This window comes from Pristiophorus japonicus, chromosome 11 (assembly GCF_044704955.1).
Source record: "Pristiophorus japonicus isolate sPriJap1 chromosome 11, sPriJap1.hap1, whole genome shotgun sequence".
Lineage (NCBI taxonomy): Eukaryota > Metazoa > Chordata > Chondrichthyes > Pristiophoridae > Pristiophorus > Pristiophorus japonicus.
Window position 1 is genome coordinate 100,117,015 of NC_091987.1, and position 20,142 is coordinate 100,137,156.

Sequence of the window (20,142 nt, forward strand, 5' to 3'; positions counted from 1 at the left end):
GAGGGACTGCCGATGATGATGATGATGAAGACTATATACTATCAAATCAATGTGAAAGCTACATCTGAACTTCTTTTTTAAAAGCATTATAATTTAAAAAAAATGTATACCTGTACATGGTTTATATAGTATTTTAATACACAGAAGCAGATCATTTCGACCACAGGTCAATGCCGGTGATTAGGCCCCACACGAACCTCCTCCCCCCACCCCCCCACTTCCCCACTTCCCCACTTCATTTAACTCTATTAATATATCTTTTTATTCCTTGTTCCCTCATGTGTTTATCCAGCTTCCTCTTAAATGCATCTATGCTATTTGCCTCAACTGCTCTTTGTGGTAGCGAGTTTCACATTCTAACCACTCTCTGGATAAAGACGTTTCTCCTAAATTCCCTTTTGGATTTATTAGTGACGATCTTATACTTGTGGCCCCAAGCAATGTTCCCTCTTTTTTTGAGGGGACATGGCACAGCCCATTCACAATTTCGTGCATGCGCGAAACTTTACATTGAGAAAGCCGGTCCTGGGCTGCGCAGCCACGCAGCTGATAGGGAATGTTGATCCCTCGTTCTGGTCTCCCCCGCATATGGAAACATCTCTACGGCTACCCTATCAAACCCTTTCATAATCTTAAAGACCACTATCAGGTCACCCCACGATCTAATCTTTTCTAGAGAAAAGAGCCCCAGCTGCAATTTATACCTGGATCGTTAAATAGAAATTGCAACACAGAAACAGGTCATTTGGCCCAACTGGTCCGTACAAGCATCCTTCCTCTACCCCTCTCCACATAACCTTCTATTCTTTTCTCCCTCATGTGTTTATCCGATTTTCCCTTCAATGCATCTATGCTATGGATTGTTAATTGTTAAATATAAAAACAGAAAATGTTGGAAACACTTAGTAGGTCAGGCAGCATCTGTGGAGTGAGAAACAGGGTTAACGTTTCAGGTCGATGAACTTTCGTCTGTGGGTTTCAATTAATAATATGCTTGTAATATTAGGCTTCTTGAAATAAAATATTTCTTCAGAAGAAAAAAAACAAGTCAGATTGAAAGAAAGACCTGAATTTTATATAGCACCTTCACGACCATCGGGTGTCCCAAAGGGCTTTACAGCCAATGAAATACTTTTTGAAGTGTAGTCACTGTTGTAATGTAGGAAAGGTGGCAGCCAATTTGCACACAGCAAGCTCCCACAAACCGCAACGTGATAGCGACCAGATAATCTGTTTTAGTGATGTTGATTGAGGGATAAATATTGACAACTTCCCTCCCCGGGAGGAGCGACTGAACATTGCGAGAGCTGACCAGGCACACAGCGGGAGACCCGGAGTTCGGGAGGAGCCAGAGATTGGGAGAGCCAGAGATCGGGAGGAGCCAGAGATTGGGAGAGCCGGAGATCGGGAGGAACCAGAGATTGGGAGAGCCGGAGATCGGGAGGAGCTATCTGCAGCAGCAACAGGAGTAAGAGATAAAAAGTAAAAAGAATCGAAATTGAAGTGTGACATCACAGCCAAGCAGGTAAGCGATTGGCCGATTGATTGGTGAGTATTTCTCTTTTTTTAAACTTTGGGCATTGGTGCAAGTTAGGAGCTGCAAATAAATATATAAGTGCTATTTATTATCTAAAAAAAACCTAATTAATTAAATCAGCTGTTTCCAGAGTAGCAGCTGGGTGTGTTTTGCTAAGGTGTAGAGTTTATTTCTGCTTGATATTTCCGAGTCTAACTAGAGGGATGGCAGAGCAGCTCAGTCCGGTGGATTACACATCCTGTGGCATGTGGGAAGTCTTGGACACTTCGCGCAGCCTGGACGACCACATGTGCAGGAGGTGTCTCCAGCTGCATCAACTCGAGCTCCGTGTTTTGGAGCCTGAGAGGTGGCTGGAGTCATTGCGAGACTGAGAGCTATGTAGATAGCCTGTTTCTAGAGGTGGTCACCTCAAAACTTAAGTGTGTGCAGGCAGCGAGGGAGTGAGTGACTGTCGGACAAAAGAGGAGGACTCGGCAGGTAGTGCAGGAGTCCCCTGAGTCCATCTTGCTCTCCAATGGGTATTCTCTTCTGAGTACCAGTGAGGGCGATGGTGCCTCTGGGGAGTGCAGCCAGAGCCAAGTCCATAGCACCACAGGTGGCTCAGCTGCACAGCGGGGGGGAAGAAGAATGGAAGAGCTTTAGTGGTAGGAGCTCAATAATCAGGGGAGCAGACAGGCTTTTCTGCGGCCGCAGATGTGACTCCATGATGGTATGCTGCCTCCCTGGTGCCAGGGGCAAAGATGTCACCGAGAGGCTGCAGGGCATTCTGAGGGGAGAGGGTGAACAGCCAGAGGTCGCGATCGATATTGGGACCAATGACATAGGTAGGAAGAGGGATGGGGTCCTGCAGCCAGAGTTTAGGAAGCCAGTAGAGAGATTAAAAAGCAGGACCTCAAATGTAGTAATCTCCAGAATACTCCCGGTGCCACAAACTAGTGAGTACAGAAATAGGAGGATGGAGCAGATGAACGTGTGGCTGGAGAGATGGTGCAGGGGGGAGAGCTTTAGATTCCTGAGGCATTGGGACCGCTTCTGGGGGAGGTGGGACCTGTACAAGCCGGATGGGTTGCACCTCAACAGAGCCGGGATCAATATCCTCGCGGGGGGATTTGCTAGTGTTGTTGGGGAGGGTTTAAACTAGCTTGGTAGGGGGCTGGGAACCTGAGAATAGATTCAGTAGGAAGGGGAGTAAAGCTAGAATTGGAAAGCAAAAATCTAGTTCGTGAATTTGAAAGACAGAGGAAACAAGGGCTAGAAAGTAGACAACAAGGAGGTCGGGCTATACTAAATGGAATATACTTCAATGCAAGGAGTGTAGCGAATAAGGCAGATGAGCTGAGAGCACAGGTAGACACTTGGGAGTATGATATTATAGCTATTGCAGAGACATGGCTAAAAGAGGGGCAGGTATGGCAGCTTAACATTCCTGGTTACAGGATTTTCAGACAGGATAGAAGGGGGGGTAAAAAGGGAGGAGGGGGTTCGCAGTATTGATTAAAGAAACTTACAGCTGTGAGGAGGGATGATATATTAGAGGGATTATCAAACGAAGCCATATGGGTCGAACTGAAAAATAAAAAAGGGGTGGTCGCACTGCTGGGTGTGTACTATAGACCCCCAAGCAGTGAGCGGGAGATAGACGAGCAAACATGTAAGCAAATTTCTGAGAAGTGCAAAAACAATCGGGCAGTAATAGTAGGGGATTTCAACTATCCTAATATTAACGGGGACAACATTAGTGTGAAGGGTACAGAGGGTGCGGTATTCCTAAAATGCATTCAAGAGAACTTTTTAACCCAGCATGTAGCAAGCCCAACATGGGAGGGGGAAGTTCTGGATTTAGTTTTAGGGAATGAATCTGGGCAGGTGGAAGGGGTATCAGTGCGAGAGCATTTAGGTGCCCGTGACCATAATTCAATTAGATTTAAGGTAATTATGGAAAAGGACAAAGTTACTCCAGGAATAAAAGTTATAAATTGGGGGAAAGCCAACTTTACTAAGCTGAGAGGTGATTTAGCTAGTGTGGACTGGAAACAGCTACTTAAAGGTAAATCAGTGTCAGAGTAGTGGGAGGCATTCAAGGAGGAGATCCGGAGGGTTCAGGCCAAATATGTGCCCTTAAGGAAAAAGGGTGGGACTAACAAATCTAGAGCCCCATGGATGTCGAGGGACATTCAGGATAGGATAAAGAAAAAAAGGGAAGCTTATGACAAATACCGAGGTCTAAATACTGCAGAATCTCTCGGGGAGAATAGAAAATCCAGGGGTGAGATCAAAAGGGATATTAAGAAAGCAAAGAGAGCATGAAAAATTCTTGGCAAGTAAAATCAAGGAAAACCTAAAGATGTTTTATAAATATATTAAGAGCAAGAGGATAACCAAAGAAAAGGTAGAGCCTATTAGAGACTATGAGGGCAATTTGTGTGAAGGCGGAAGATGTGGGTATGGTTCTTAATGAATACTTTGTGTCTGTTTTCACAAGGTGAGGGGCAGTGCAGATACTGCTATCGAGGAGGAGTGTGAAATATTAGATGAAATTAACATATTGAGGGAGGAGGTATTAAGAGGTTTGGCAGCTTTGAAAGTGGATAAGTCCCCCGCCCGGATAAAATGTATGTCAGGCTGTTAAGTGAAGCAAAAGAGGAAATAGCAGAGGTTTTGACCATCATATTTTATCCTCTCTGGCTTCAGGTGTGGTGCCAGAGGACTGGAGGACTGCTAATGTGGTACCTTTGTTTAAGAAGGGAGAAAGGGATAGACCGAGTAATTACAGACCAGTCAGCCTGACCTCAGTTGTGGGAAAATTATTGGAAAAAATCCTGAAGGACAGGATAAATCTACATTTAGAAAGACACGGGTTAATCAGGGACAGTCAGCATGGATTTGTTAAGGGAAGGTCATGTCTGACTAACTTGATTGACCCTCCTGGTTATCTCCTCGAAAAATTCAATGCGGGCAGTGCGTATGATGTAGTGTATATGGATTTTAGCAACATTTTTTGATAATGTCCCACATTGCAGACTGGTCACGAAAGTAAAAGTCCATGGGATCCAGGGCAAAGTGGCAAGTTGGTTCCAAAATTGGCTCAGAGGCAGGAAGCAAAGAGTAATGGTTGATGGGTGTTTTTGTGACTGGAAGGATGTTTCCAGTGGGGTTCCACAGGGCTCAGTGCTGGGTTCCTTGCTTTTGTGGTATACATCAATGATCTAGACTTGAATATAGGGGGTATGATTAAGAAGTTTGCAGATGATACAAAAATAGGCTGTGTGGTTGATAATGAAGAAGAAAGCTGCGGACTTCAGGAAGATATCAATTAACTGGTCAGGTGGACAGAACCAGTGGCAAATGGAATTTAATCCAGAGAAGTGTGAGGTAATGCATTTGGGGAGGGATAACAAGGAAAGGGAGTACACATTAAATGGTAGGACATTGAGAAGTGTAGAGGAAAAAAGGGACCTGGGAGTGCATTCCACAGAACTCTTTTGGGAGGAAACGAAAACATTAAATCGTGGCCCCCCGATCTGGGGGACACACCAAACATTTACAAGGCTCCTTTTTTTGTGTGTTTTTTTAAAAGTTTTTTTTTTGGGCACTAAAATCATATTTTTTCTCCAATGCCCCCTATAAAAGGGGAGGGAGACACTAAAAACACCGGCAATTAAAACAAATTAAACTTTAAAACATAAAATCAAATTAAAATTTGATTGCCGGGCGTGATGATGTACTCCAGTCCATCCGGTGCCCACCTCTCGCGGAAGGCCACGAGCGTACCGGTGGACACTCCGTGCTCCATCTCCAAGGACACCCTGGCGCGGATGTACGCACGGAAGAGAGGCAGGCAAGTGCATTCCACAGAACTCTTTTGGGAGAAAATTAAAACATTAAATCATTAAATCGTGTCCCCCCGTCCTGGGGGGTGCACCAAACATTTCCAAGGCCCTTTTTTGTGTGTTTTCTTGGGGGTTTTTTGTTGTTTTTTTTGTTTTTTTTTTAAAGTTTTTTTTTGGGCACTAAAATCATATTTTTTTCCAAGTGCCCCCTATAAAAGGGGAAGGGGACACTAAAAACACTGGCAATTAAAACAAATTAAACTTTAAAACATAAAATCAAATTAAAATTTGGTTGCCGGGCGTGATGATGCACTCCAGTCTCTCCGGTGCCCACCTCTCGCGGAAGGCCGCGAGCGTACCGGTGGACACCGCGTGCTCCATCTCCAAGGACACCCTGGCGCGGATGTACGCACGGAAGAGAGGCAGGCAAGTGCATTCCACAGAACTCTTTTTGGGAGAAAATTAAAACATTAAATCATTAAATCGTGTCCCCCCGATCTGGGGGGGGGGGGGGGCACACCAAACATTTCCAAGGCCCTTTTTTTGTGTTTTTTTGGGTTTTTTTAAAGCTTTTTTTTGGCACTAAAATCATATTTTTTTTTCCTCCAAGTGCCCCCTATAAAAGGAGAAGGGGACACTAAAAACACTGGCAATTAAAACAAATTAAACTTTAAAACATAAAATCAAATAAAAATTTGGTTGCCGGGCGTGATGATGCACTCCAGTCCCTCCGGTGCCCACCTCTCATGGAAGGCCGCGAGCGTACCGGTGGACACCGCGTGCTCCATCTCCAAGGACACCCTGGCGTGGATGTACCACGGAAGAGAGGCAGGCAAGTGCATTCCACAGATCCCTGAAAGTAGCAGGCCAGGTGGATAAAGTGGTTAAGAAGGCATATGGAATGCTTGCCTTGATTAGCCGAGGCATAGAATATAAGAGCAAGTCAGTTATGCTTGAACTATATAAAACATTGGTTAGGCCACAGCTGGAGTACTGCATGTAGTTCTGGTCTCCGCATTACAGGAAGGACGTGATTGCATTGGAGAGGGTACAGAGGAGATTTACGAGGATGTTGCCGGGAGTGGAGAACCCTAGCTATGAGGACAGATTGGATAGGCTGGATTTGTTTTCCTTGGAACAGATGAGGCGGAGGGGAGACCTTATTGAGGTGTAAAAGTGGAGGAAGTGCATCTGGGAGGGCACTGAGCTCCTCGAGTCTCGTCGCCTACAGCATGCAGAAATCAAGCGGAAGGAGCATGCGGCAAACCAGACTCCCCGCCCACCTTTTCCTTCAACCACCTGTGACAGAGACTGGTTCTCGTATTGGACTGTGCAACCACCTAAGAACTCATGCTAAGAGTGGATTCCGAGGGACGACCTATGATGATTATGTATAAAATTATGAGGGGCCTAGATATAGTGGATAGAAAGGGCTTATTTCCCTTAGTAGAGGGGTCAACAACCAAGGGGCATAAATTTAAAGTAATTGGTAGAAGGTGTAGAGGGGATTTGAAGAGAAATTTCTTCACGCAAAGCGTCGTAGGGGTCTGGAACTCACTGCCTGAAAGGGTGGTCGAGGCAGAAACCCTCACCACATTTTAAAAGTACTTGGATGTGCACTTGAAGTGCCGTAACCTGCAGGGTTGCAGACCTAGAGCTAGAAAGTGAGATTAGGCTGGATAGCCTCTTGTTGGCCGACGTGGACACGACGCGCAGAAATGGCCTCCTTCCGTGCTGTAAACTTCTAGGATTCTGCTCTTCTTCGAAAAAGTGCCATGGGATCTTTTACATCCAACCGAGAGAGCAGACGGAGGGCCTCGGTTTAACGCCTCAGACGGAGGGCCTCGGTGTAATGCCTCAGCCGAAAGACCGCGCCCCTGACAGTGTGGCACCCCCTCAGCATGCGCTGGAGTGCCAGCCTGGATTTCTCCTTGTGACACAGAGGCGAGGCTGCTAAAGCACTGAGCCTTGGCTTGACACAAATTGATGCTGATTTGCAAAGTAGCTGCGTTGGGTGAGGGGCCGACTGCCTGGATGGCTGCTCGCAGGTTAAAAATGGCAACATATGTGTATCGTGTTGCCAGTGCTGACGTCCTGGGGCAGTAACTTGTTGCGTGGTGTCCTGGCAACAAAGTATCGGCGCTGGACAACGACGCTGCGGCGGAAGGTGCAAGCGAGATCGAGAGGCTGCTGTCCTCGGGAAACAGGCGGTGAATTCACAGCCTCCCGCAGGATGGGCGGCGGCTGAGCCAGCGCCTTCAATATTGTGTGTTTTTATTTTAAAACAAAAACAAGATTATTGATGTAGAAGAAAAAAAAACAAACACTGGGGAAAATAATGACGGTGGCGAACAGCGGGGACAGCGAGAAGAGAAGCTTGGTTGATGCGGACATGGAGAGAGAAAACGAGATGTTTCCGGCGGCGGAGGAGCAGGGCGACTGCCCCGGAGCGAACGGTGAGGCGGAGATGGAGAGCGAGACGGCGGACGCGGCGGCCAAGGGTCCCGGTCCCGGCCGCCCACAGCCGCTGCACCTGGCCGCCCAGCTCGACGACCTGCCGACCTCCACCATCGCCTGCAACGTGGACGAGCGGGTGTTCGTGGACGCCTTGTACCGAGTAAGCAGTTCCCCCTTTCTCTCGCTCTCTGTGTGCAAAACACTAGGCCGCTGAGTCTGTGTCCGCACCAGGCAGGCCAGCAGGAGCTAAGATAAAAAGAACTTAAGGAGCAGGAAATTGTGAACCTGTGGAATTCTCTACCACAGAAAGTTATTGAGGCCAGTTCCTTAGATGTATTCAAAAGGGAGTTAGATATGGCCCTTACGGCTAAAGGGATCAAGGGGTATGGAGAGAAAACAGGAATGGTGTACTGTGATGAATGATCAGCCATGATCATATTGAATGGTGATGCAGACTCGAAGGGCCAAATGGCCTACTCCTGCACCTACTTTCTATGTTTCTATGAGTAGGCCAATAAGATCATGACCGATCTTCTACCTCAACTCTACTTTCCTGCACGAGGGTCAAGGATGTCTTGGAGCGGGTGCAGGACATTCTGAAAAGGGAGGGTGAACAGCCAGTTGTCGTGCACATTGGTACCAACGATATAGGTAAAAAAAGGGATGAGGTCCTATGAGATGAATTTAAGGAGCTAGGAGCTAAATTAAAACGTAGGACCTCAAAAGTAGTAATCTTAGGATTGCTACCAGTGCCATGTGCTAGTCAGAGTAGGAATCGCAGGATAGCTCAGATGAATACGTGGCTTGAGCAGTGGTGCAGCAGGGAGGAATTCAAATTCCTGGGGCATTGGAACCGGTTCTGGGGTAGGTGGTACCAGTACAAACCGGACGGTCTGCACCTAGGCAGGACCGGAACCAATGTCCAAGGGGGAGTGTTTGCTAGTGCTGTTGGGGAGGAGTTAAACTAATATGGCAGGGGGATGGGAACCAATGCAGGGAGACAGAGGGAAACAAAAAGGAGACAAAAGCAAAAGACAGAAAGGAGATGAGTAAAAGTGGAGGGCAGAGAAACCCAAGGCAAAAAACAAAAGGGCCACTGATTGTAAAGGGGCTGCAGGAGGGGTCAAAACTAAAAATCATGGTTTAAAAACGAGTATTAAAACACTCTACCTAAACGCACGCAGCATTCGAAATAAAGTAAATGAGTTGACGGCACAAATCATTACAAATGGGTATGATTTGGTGGCCATTACAGAAACATGGTTGCAGGGGGGGGCAAGACTGGGAATTAAACATACAGGGGTATCTAACGATTCGGAAAGATAGACAAGAAGGGAAAGGAGATGGGGTAGCTCTGTTAATAAAGGATGATATCAGGGCAGTTGTGAGATGATATTGGCGCTAATGAACAAAATATTGAATCATTGTGGGTGGAGATTAGAGATAGTAAGGGGAAAAAGTCACTGGTGGGTGTAGTTTATAGGCCCCCAAATAATAACTTCACGGTGGGGCGGGCAATAATCAAGGGAATAATAGAGGCATGTGAAAAAGGAACGGCAGTAATCATGGAGGATTTTAACCTACATATCGATTGGTCAAATCAAATCGCACGGGGTAGCCTGGAGGAAGAATTCATAGAATGCATACGGGATTGTTTCTTAGAACAGTATGCTACAGAACCTACAAGGGAGCAAGCTATCTTAGATCTGGTCCTGTGTAATGAAACAAGAATAATAAACGATCTCCTAGTAAAAGATCCTCTCGGAATGAGTGATCACAGTATGGTTGAATTTGTAATACAGATTGAGGGTGAGGAAGTAGTGTCTCAAACGAGTATACTATGCTTAAACAAAGGGGACTACAGTGGGATGAGGGCAGAGTTGGCTAAAGTAGACTGGAAACACAGACTAAACGGTGGCACAATTGAGGAACAGTGGAAGTCATTTAAGGAGCTCTTTCACAGTGCTCAACAAAAATATATTCCATTGAAAAAGAAGGGCGGTAAGAGAAGGGATAACCAGCCATGGATAACCAAGGAAATAAAGGAGAGTATCAAATTAAAAACCAATGCGTATAGGGTGGCCAAGGTTAGTGGGAAAATAGAAGATTGGGAAAATTTTAAATGACAGCAAAGAATGACTAAGAAAGCAATAAAGAAAGGAAAGATAGATTACGAAGGTAAACTTGCGCAAAACATAAAAACGGATAGTAAAAGTTTTTACAGATATATAAAACGGAAAAGAGTGACTAAAGTAAATGTTGGTCCCTTAGAAGATGAGAAGGGGAAGTTAATAATGGGAAATGTGGAAATGGCTGAGACCTTAAACAATTATTTTGCTTCGGTCTTCACAGTGGAAGACACAGAAACCATGCCAGATATTGCTGGTCACAGGAATGTGGGAAGGGAGGACCTTGAGACAATCACTATCACTAGGGGGGTAGTGCTGGACAGGCTAATTGGACTCAAGGTAGACAAGTCCCCTGGTCCTGATGAAATGCATCCCAGGGTATTAAAAGAGATGGCGGAAGTTATAGCAGATGCATTCGTTATAATCTACCAAAATTCTCTGGACTCTGGGGAGGTACCAGCGGATTGGAAAGCAGCTAATGTAACGCCTCTGTTTTAAAAAAGGGGGCAGACAAAAGGCAGGTAACTGTAGGCCGGTTAGTTTAACATCTGTAGTGGGGAAAATGCTTGAAACTATCATTAAGGAAGAAATAGCGGGACATCTAGATAGGAATAGTGCAATCAAGCAGACGCAGCATGGATTCATGAAGGGGAAATCATGTTTAACTAATTTACTGGAATTCTTTGAGGATATAACGAGCATGGTGGATAGAGGTGTACCGATGGATGTGGTGTATTTAGATTTTCAAAAGGCATTCGATAAGGTGCCACACAAAAGATTACTGCAGAAGATAAAGGTACGCAGAGTCAGTGGAAATGTATTAGCATGGATCGAGAATTGGCTGGCTAACAGAAAGCAGAGAGTCGGGATAAATGGGTCCTTTTTGGGTTGGAAATCGGTGGTTAGTGGTGTGCCACAGGGATCGGTGCTGGGACCACAACTGTTTACAATATACATAGATGACCTGGAAGAGGGGACAGAGTGTAGTGTAACAAAATTTGCAGATGACACAAAGATTAGTGGGAAAGCGGGTTGTGTAGAGAACAGAGAGATTTAGATTTAAGCGAATGGGCTAAGGTTTGGCAGATGGAATACAATGTCGGAACGTGTGAGGTCATTCACTTTGGGGAAAAAAAAACAGTAAAAGGGAATATTATTTGAATGGGGAGAAATTACAACATGCTGCGGTGCAGAGGGACCTGGGGGTCCTTGTGCATGAAACTCTTTTTGGAGTTTATCTGCAAAACAAAAAACATTAAACCGTGCCACCCGCCCTGGATGACACAGCAGACATTTACAAGGCCCCCTTTTTTTTCTTTTTTTTGGTTTTTTTTTTGGGCACTAAAATCACATTTTTCCCCAGTGCCCCCTATAAAAGGGAAGGGGACACTAAAAGCACCGGCAATTAAAACAAATTAAACTTTAAAACGTAAAATCAAATTAAAATTTGGTTGCCGGGCGTGATGATGCACTCCAGTCCCTCCGGTGCCCACCTCTCGTGGAAGGCCGTGAGCGTACCGGTGGACACCGCGTGCTCCATCTCCAAGGACACCCTGGACCGGATGTAAGAGCGGAACAGAGGCAGGCAGTCAGGTTGAACGACCCCCTCGACCGCCCGCTGCCTGGACCGGCTGATGGCACCCTTGGCCGTGCCCAGGAGCAGTCCTACGAGGAGGCCTTCGGACCTACCCGCTCCCCTCCGCACAGGGTGCCCAAAGATCAGGAGAGTGGGACTGAAGTGCAGCCAGAATTTCAGGAGCAGCCCCTTCAAATAATGGAACAGGGGCTGCAACCTTGTGCACTCACTAAAAATATGGAACACGGACTCCTCCAGACCGCAGAAATTGCAGGCGACCTGGGAGTCCGTGAACCGGCTTAAAAATTTGTTGCACGGCACTGCTCCGTGCACCACCCTTCAGGCCAAATCCCCGATGAATAGTGGGAGGACCCCTGCGTAGAGTGCCCTCCATCGGGGACCCCCGCCTCCTCCGGACGGCAAGATGGTACGCCATGGCGTGTCCGGACGGCCGGCGAGGATGGCAAAGTTGAGAGTGTGCAGGAGCAGCCCGTACAGGAAACCCTTCCGCGCGGAACTGAAAGGCACGGAGGGGATTTCCCCGAGGCGGCTCAAGTTGTGAGGCGCCGGCCCCCGAGGGAGGTTCCGGGATTTGGCGGCAATGAGGAATTCCGTCCGGACGGGGGTCAGTTCGGACGGGATCTCCCCATGTGCTTGAGCCTCCTCGATGCACCTAACAAAATCAGGGCCCAAAGCTGTTTTTAGCGACTCGATGGCTTCGGCCGCGTGGCGGACGTCGGCTGAATTTAGGCGCCGCGCCAGCGTGCCTGGCGCCATCCAGCCCACTCCTCCGCCATCGAGCAGGTCCCTGACCCTGGTCACCTCACCAGCCACAGCCCTCTCTTCCGACCGCCACATAAAACCTCGGTCGTGGAGGTACGGACTCCCGAGCAGCGGCTCCTGCAGGACGGCCGCCACTCCAGCCGGCGGAGAGCTGCGCTTGGTGGAGACTTTGTTCCAGACCCTGATGAGGTCCCTGTAAAAGACAGGCAGCTCCCGGAGGGTGGTCCTGACACCCCCCAAGTTCACAAACAGGAGCTGCGTGTCGTAGTTGAGGTCGCGCTGCTGGCGGAAGAAATACGTCGCCAGAGCGCACCACCTAGGAGGGGGCTCGACGTAAAGGTATCTCTGCAGGGTCTGAAGACGGAAAGTCGCGAGCTGGGCGCTGACGCACACCAACGACTGACCGCCCTCCTCAAGCGGGAGACTCAAGACCGCGGCAGAGACCCAGTGCTTCCTGTTGTTCCAGAAGAAGTCCACCAGCTTCTTCTGTATCTTGGCGACAAATGCAGGGGGAGGGGTCAAAATGACCAGCCGGTACCACAACATTGCGGCCACCAGCTGGTTTATGACTAGCGCTCGACCCCTGTAGGACAGCACTCGGAGCAGTCCTGTCCAGTGCCCTAGGCGAGCGGCGACCTTGGCCTCCAGCTCCTGCCAGTTCGCCGGCCAGGCTCCCTCGTCGGGGCTAAGGTAGACTCCCAGATAGAGGAGATGGGTCGTGCTCCAGGCAAAAGGCCTGAGCTCCTCCGGCAGGGAGTCCACCCGCCACTGACCCACCAGGAGTCCGGAACATTTCTCCCAGTTGATTCTGGCGGAGGATGCGGCCGAGTAAATCTCTTGGCACTCACGCATCCTCCGCAGGTCAGCGGGATCCTCTACCGCGAGAAGCACGTCATCGGCGTAAGCCGAGAGGACGACCTCCACGCCCGGCCCTTGCAGAGCCAATCCCGTCAACCTCCTCCGCAAGAGGCGCAGGAAAGGCTCCACGCAGATGGCGTTTAACTGGCCGGACATGGGGCATCTCTGGCGCACCCCTCTCCTAAAGCGAAGGGGCGCCGTCAAGGACCCGTTAACCTTAATCAGACACTCCGCGGCGGCGTACAAAAGTCGGATCCGGGCGACGAAATGCGTCCCGAACCCGAAAGCGCGCAGAATTCCGAGCAGATAGTCGTGATCCACCCTGTCGAACGCCTTCTCTTGATCGAGAGATAAGAAGGCGACCGACAGACCAGCCTCCTGGGAATGATGGATGAGGTCCCGGACCAGATGGATGTTGTCATGGATTGTCCGGCCCGGGACCGTGTAGGACTGGTCGGGGTGGATCATGTGGTCCAGCACGGCACCAAGGCGAGCAGACATCGCCCTGGCGAAGATTTTGTAGTCCGTGCTGAGGAGGGAGACCGGGCGCCAGTTCTTAAGGAGGCGGAGATCGCCCTTCTTAGGCAGCAGGACGATGACTGCCCTGCGCCAAGAGAGGGGCATCTCCCCGGTCGCCAGACTTTCCCCCAGGACCCGCGCGTAGTCGCCCCCCAGGACGTCCCAGAACGCCCTGTAGAACTCCACGGTCAGCCCGTCCAGCCCCGGGGATTTTCCCCTCGAGAGCTGGTCGAGGGCACCGGTCAGCTCCGCCAGGCTTAGCAGAGCTTCCAGATTTTCGGCGCCCTCCGGGCTGACCTTCGGCAGGTCCTCCCACAAAACTCTACGCGCTTCCTCGCTGGACGGATCCGGAGAGAACAGAGCCCCGTAATTTTCACGGGCCCTGTTGTTGACGCCCTCCGGATCCGAGACGAGAGAGCTGTCGTCGGCCAGCAGCGTCAAGAGCTGCTTATGGACACTCTGCCTTTTTTCCAGCGAGTAGAAGAAGGGGGAGCCGCGGTCCAGATCCCGCAGGAACCGGATCCGCGACCTCACGAACGCGCCTCGGGACCCGACGAGCTGCAGGTCCTTCAGCGCGGCCTTCTTAGCTTCGTACACCGTCCGCAGGGCCGGGTCCTCGACGACTTGACCGAGACGGGATTCCAGGTCGAGCACCTCTTTTTCTAGGCGCCCGACCCTGGCCGCCCGCCTCTTGGTCGACCCCCTCGCATACTCTTGACAGAAGACGCGGACGTGAGCCTTGCCCACGTCCCACCATAGCCTCAAGGAGGGGAAGCCCCCCTGCTTCCTTCTCCAGTCGGACCAGAATCGACGGAACGAGTCCTGGAACCGCACGTCCTCCAGCAGCCGGTTGTTAAAGTGCCAGTACGCGGACCCCGTCCTCGCGCGGAGCGAAGCGAGCTCCGCCCATACCAGGTGGTGGTCCGAACACGGCACCAGCCGCATGGAGGCCGTCCTTGTGCATGAATCCCCCAAAAAGTTAGTTTGCAGGTGCAGCAGGTAATTAGGAAGGTGAATGGAATGTTGGCCTTTATTGCGAGAGGGATGGAGTACAAAAGCAGGGAGGTCCTTCTGCAACTGTATAGGGTATTGGTGAGGCCGCACCTGGAGTACTGCGTGCAGTTTTGGTCACCTTACTTGAGGAAGGATATACTAGCTTTGGAGGGGGTACAGAGACGATTCACTAGGCTGATTCTGGAGATGAGGGGGTTACCTTATGATGATAGATTGAGTAGACTGGGTCTTTACTCGTTGGAGTTCAGAAGGATGAGGGGTGATCTTATAGAAACATTTAAAATAATGAAAGGGATGGACAAGATAGAGGCAGAGCGGTTGTTTCCACTGGTCGTGGAGACTAGAACTAGGGGGCACAGCCTCAAAATACGGGGGAGTCAATTTAAAACCGAGTTGAGAAGGAATTTCTTCTCCCAGTGGGTTGTGAATCTCTGGAATTCTCTGCCCAAGGAAGCAGTTGAGGCTAGCTGATTGAATGTATTCAAGTCACAGATAGATAGATTTTTAACCAATAAGGGAATTAAGGGTTATGGGGAGCGGGCGGGTAAGTGGAGCTGAGTCCACGACCAGATCAGCCATGATCTTGTTGAATGGCGGAGCAGGCTCGAGGGGCTAGATGGCCTACTCCTGTTCCTAATTTTTATGTTCTTATCCCCATAATCCCTTAATATTCTATCTGTCTTGACTATGCTCAAAGACTGAGCCTCCACAGCCCTCTGGGGTAGAGAATGCCAAAGATTCACCACCCTCTGAGTGAAAAAAGTTTCTCCTCATCTCAATCCTAAATGACCGACCCCTTATTCTGAGACTCCCTGCACCAACCCTGTCAAGCCCTATGAGAATGTGTTATGTTTCATTGAGAACCTGCTCTCCTCCAGCAACTCACTTGCCTTCTGATCCTCTGCTCAATTCACACCTGTTGTGACTTGCTGCTACTGTGCACTTTAAAATAAATAACTCGGTTATCTGTTCTCCGTCCTCCGAATCACAGGAGGAGGCTATTCAGCCCATCATGTCTGTGCTGCCTGAAAAAGAGCTATCCAGCCTAATCCCACTTTCCAGCACTTGGTGGCACTTTTAAGTGCATAATTCAAGTATTTAAAAAAAAAAAATGTGATGTGTTTTTTTTTTGCTTCCACCACCCTTTGTCAATTCCAGACCCCCACCGCTCTCCGGGTGAAAATATTTCTCCTCGACTCCCCTCTAAGCCTTCTACCAATTATTTTAAATCTATTCCCCCTGATTATTGACCTCTCTGCTAAGGGAACAAGGTCCTCATTTTAGTTACAAGTCCTTATGATGTTATGTAATCTTGCAGCAAAAAAATCACTGGTGACTTTGAGAGCACACAGTAAATTAAATGGACATAAGTTTGTCTTTACTTGGAGCAATAACGTTTGATTTTTTTTTGCAGAAAAGATTGCAAATGTCCGAGTGACTGTCTTGGTTAATGCTGCTAATCTGTTATTCTTTGGTGAATTAGATTGCACTTCTGGAAATAGCCACCAGGTGCCACTTAAACAATTGAACAGGTCTCCTAGTAGTCACCTTGATCACTTTACCCAGGCTCGTGCTAATTCTGAAGTGATAATGGGAAGGAAAGGAAACAAAATTAATTTGATGCAGTGGACCAATCAAGGGGATAACTGGGAAGTCCTTTTTTTCCTCTAGATGCTGTTCGTGCTAGTTACAGTTTTAATATAAAAAGACATTCTAATAACATTTCTATACCGTACTGGTCTTGAAAACTTTTAAGCAAAAATGTGTTTCTGTTGTTGCAGCTTTTGTAGGGTTTTTTTTACTCGTCCAAATTATCAGCTGTGGTAGCTGAAAAGTTCACATCTGTGTTTAACGGATCTTGGTCAGTAGCGTGAAAATGCATAAGGCCAGTTTGCCCGAAGAAGGGTTATGTTGTGGGTTTTGTGCAATGTAAAAGTAAAGTGAGTTGCTAATTTGAAATTTTTTCAGTATATACTGACATCTATGATCTTAGCTTTTTGTACTATTGATTGCTGTTTCCGAACCCACTGAGTAGCTCTTTATCTGTACTGAAGGTGCATTTTATTCTTCTAGAATGAACTTTCTCTGAATACATTGCAGGAAAAATTGTACGAAAGCTAATATGTGTTACTATTACCCCAATACGCTTAGTTCATCTTGTTTTCATTACTAGTGCCACCAGTCACCTATAGCTATCAGTACTTCATGTCCTCTCCAAAACAAATTTGGAATGACAGACTCTATAATTGTGCTTTTTACAGTTCAAATGGTTATCGTGTGCAAATTTTGCAAATTTTGCAAACTCTCCACTAAACTTTATTGAAACCTATTTGATAACCACTGCTGATTAATTTAAAGTGCATTTGAATGAAATGAAAAGATTAGGTGATTTAAAAAAAACTCTTCTATTCACTTAACTTTCTAGCCACAGAGAATCTATTACCACATTTTACATTTTCTGGATAACAGGGCTAATATTGTGAATTGTTTTATCAGTTACTATACAGTTTTGTTTTTATCAATTGTTATTTTGTGTTTTTTTTTAATTAGTTGAGTGCCATTATTGCACACATACCAGTTTCAGACTCTTATCGACTGAGAATGCTGCACAGTTGGTAGACGTGCATCATACCAGTGATTTCACTTCAGTCTTACTGCCAACCAAAGTAAAGTTCTGTGTAAAAGTACAAGCAGACATGTGCAAAACTCAGCTCACCAACATCTGAATTCCAGTTAATTTTTAATAATGGTGTAAAGCTGATGTGGCACTGGGCTCTCTACCATCATTAGAAAGTTTATTGATTCATTTAAAGTTTGCTCTGTGCTGATCGTGATTATACTGCAGCCAATGCCTCCTCCCAATGGTCTCACTCCACTTCTGAAAATACGTAATGTCTGTCAGGTCAGTCACTGCACTCCTGTCTGCCTCGCATTGTAATCTATGTGCAACTGCTCCACGTAATAACTGGCCTATGGAACACGTTGGGTTATCTTGCTTGTGAATATCTTGGCCCAAGTATCAGTTTTGCTGTGCATTGCATTAGTTAACACACTGTAAAAGCTTTGAGGATCATTCAGAATGTAAAGTTTGTTGCTACTGGAAATTTATATAAGTAAAGTAAACAAATTGTAACAACTTTAAGTATGTGGAGCTTTACTTTTGGGAATGAGGTGTATCATAATGTTACATTTTTTTCAACTCCACTCAAATAAGCGAGACTTGTTCCAGGATTATTGGGAGTAAACAGCAGCCAACATGGATTCAGAAGGGGAAGAGCCTGGCTTTTTCCAAGTGGACTGTGGAAAGCCCTATGACCTTGTGTATCTTAACATCCAAAAATAATTATGACCATGTTCCACATAAACTTAAAAGTGATGGTGATTCAGGTTAAAACCTGGGAATGGATAATAAATTGGTAAATTAGGAAGTAACGCATTACCTGTTCGATGAATGCCATAAAGATCAGTGTTGGAACCCTGTCTGATTTGTATTCATGACCTGGATTCAGAAACTCAATTCTCAGATGATATCAAGAGGGGCAGTTAAATCTGAGGAGTCAGCTTGGGAGCTAAAGAATGAGTTGGACAAAATATGTAAGTGGGCAGATCAATCTCAGGTGAAATTTAATATGGAAATGTCAAGTACTGCACATGAGAAAATGAATATAGGAACAGCAAGTCATTCAGCCCAGTGCCTATTCCACAATTCAATTCGATCATAGCTCATCTGAAGCTCAACTGCATTTACCCGCCCTTGCTCCATATCCCTTGATACCCTGACATAACAAAAATCGTGTCGATCTCAATTCTGATAATTTTAATTGACCGAGCCTCAAGAGACTTTTTTTGTGGGTGGGAGGTGGAGGGAGAAATTCCAGATTTCCACTACATTTGGTGGAGGAGTTCCAGATTTCCACTACATTTGGTGGAGGAGTTCCAGATTTCCACTACCGTACTCTCATTTTAAGATTATGGCTTTTCTTTAGGATCACCCCACCAGAGCAAATATTTTCTCTGTATCTACTCTATTGAATCCCTTTTTCATTTTAAGCACTTAAAATTAGATCACCCCTCAACCTTCTAATCTCAAGGGAACACAAGGCAGCATTGTGCAACCTGTCCTCATAATTTAATCTTTTAAACCCTGACGTCATCTGGTGAATCTGTGCTGCACCCTCTCCAAGGATATCTCCCTCGAGTCGCTGCCCAAAACTGGACGTAGTACTCCAGCTTGGGGGTCTGACCAACGCTCTGTACTGCTGAATCATCACCTCCTCACTTTTGCATTCCAACCCGTTTGAGATAAAGGCCAAAATCCATTATCCTTTTTGGACAATAGAAGTATTTCATAAATAGTGTTGAAATAGCTCAGGAAAGAGATCGAGTGGGATTTATTAGATCCAATGCTGAACAAGCCCACTCATTGCAAAAGAGGGATCAACAAAGCAAATAAAATGCTGAACTTACTTATCTAAGCAAAAAAGAGCCATAAGACTGAGCTTACAGAATCTAAGGACTGTGTTAAGAAGAACGACTGTAGAAACGAGGTCTTCACTCCTTGGAAGGAAGATTAAGAGGTAATCTTGCATGTAGTTCTACTGTTACTTCAAAATTGCTTGCTTCCAATTATCTGATGATTCAACATTTTTTAGCAATAAATTCCCACTTTATTATTTACATTGCTTAATTTAAATTACTGGATTAACTAGCAGTGCAAAAAAAAAGGTTTATATTATCAGGATTAGAAACTGTATGGAGGATCCCTAAAATTCTGTAGCACCTCATTGCCAATTTCTGTGGCAAGCCATCCAAATAATGTGGCAAGAGCATTTAGATTCTGTAACCAATTCTCAAGTGGTCTCCACACACTTGTGTCATTAAAAAGTTGGATAAGATTTTTATTTTTGAAAAAGCAGTAGGTTTAGGGAATGGCACAGTACCAGCTTGCCAGTCCCTGATGAGAAGAGACCGAGCAGGAGCAAAGAAGGCAACGGTACAGTCGGAGAAACCCTGTCACAGGCCCAGGTACAGCTTGCTTCTGATTGTGTGGCCATGGAATCATGGAAAATTGGTGGTTTTGCTATGAGCTAGTAAACAGTTTTTTAAAAAAGGTGGATTCGTAGCAGCACTCTAAACTAAACCGTGATATCAAGACAAAGGGGACAGGTTCAAAATTGGTAAGGATAAATTTCAGACTGATGTCAAGAAGTTCTTGACACCAAGAGCGATCAAGACATGGAATGGATTCAGCTCCAAGAATGGAGGGCATCCGTGGAATCATTTAAGGAACAGTTGAGTTCCATGAAGGTATGAATGGTCTGTTTAGGATCTTCATGTGTCATCCTTGACTCAGTGATAGCTCATTTGCCTGTGAATCGGAAAGTTGTAGGTACAAGCCCCATTTCAGAGACATGAGCACATAATCTCGCCTGGCATTTC

At 46.8% G+C, this 20,142-nt stretch overlaps 1 protein-coding gene across 1 annotated transcript in view; it reads left to right on the forward strand.

Moving 5' to 3' along the window:
• Positions 1 to 7,444: 7,444 nt before the first annotated feature.
• Positions 7,445 to 20,142, forward strand: part of LOC139276189 (calcipressin-1-like) — a 90,978-nt gene continuing 78,280 nt past the window's right edge. The window contains exon 1 of the mRNA XM_070893793.1: positions 7,445 to 7,984. Coding sequence (XP_070749894.1) covers positions 7,706 to 7,984 — 279 coding nt within the window. The 5' untranslated portion in view covers positions 7,445 to 7,705. The remainder of the gene's footprint in view (positions 7,985 to 20,142) is intronic.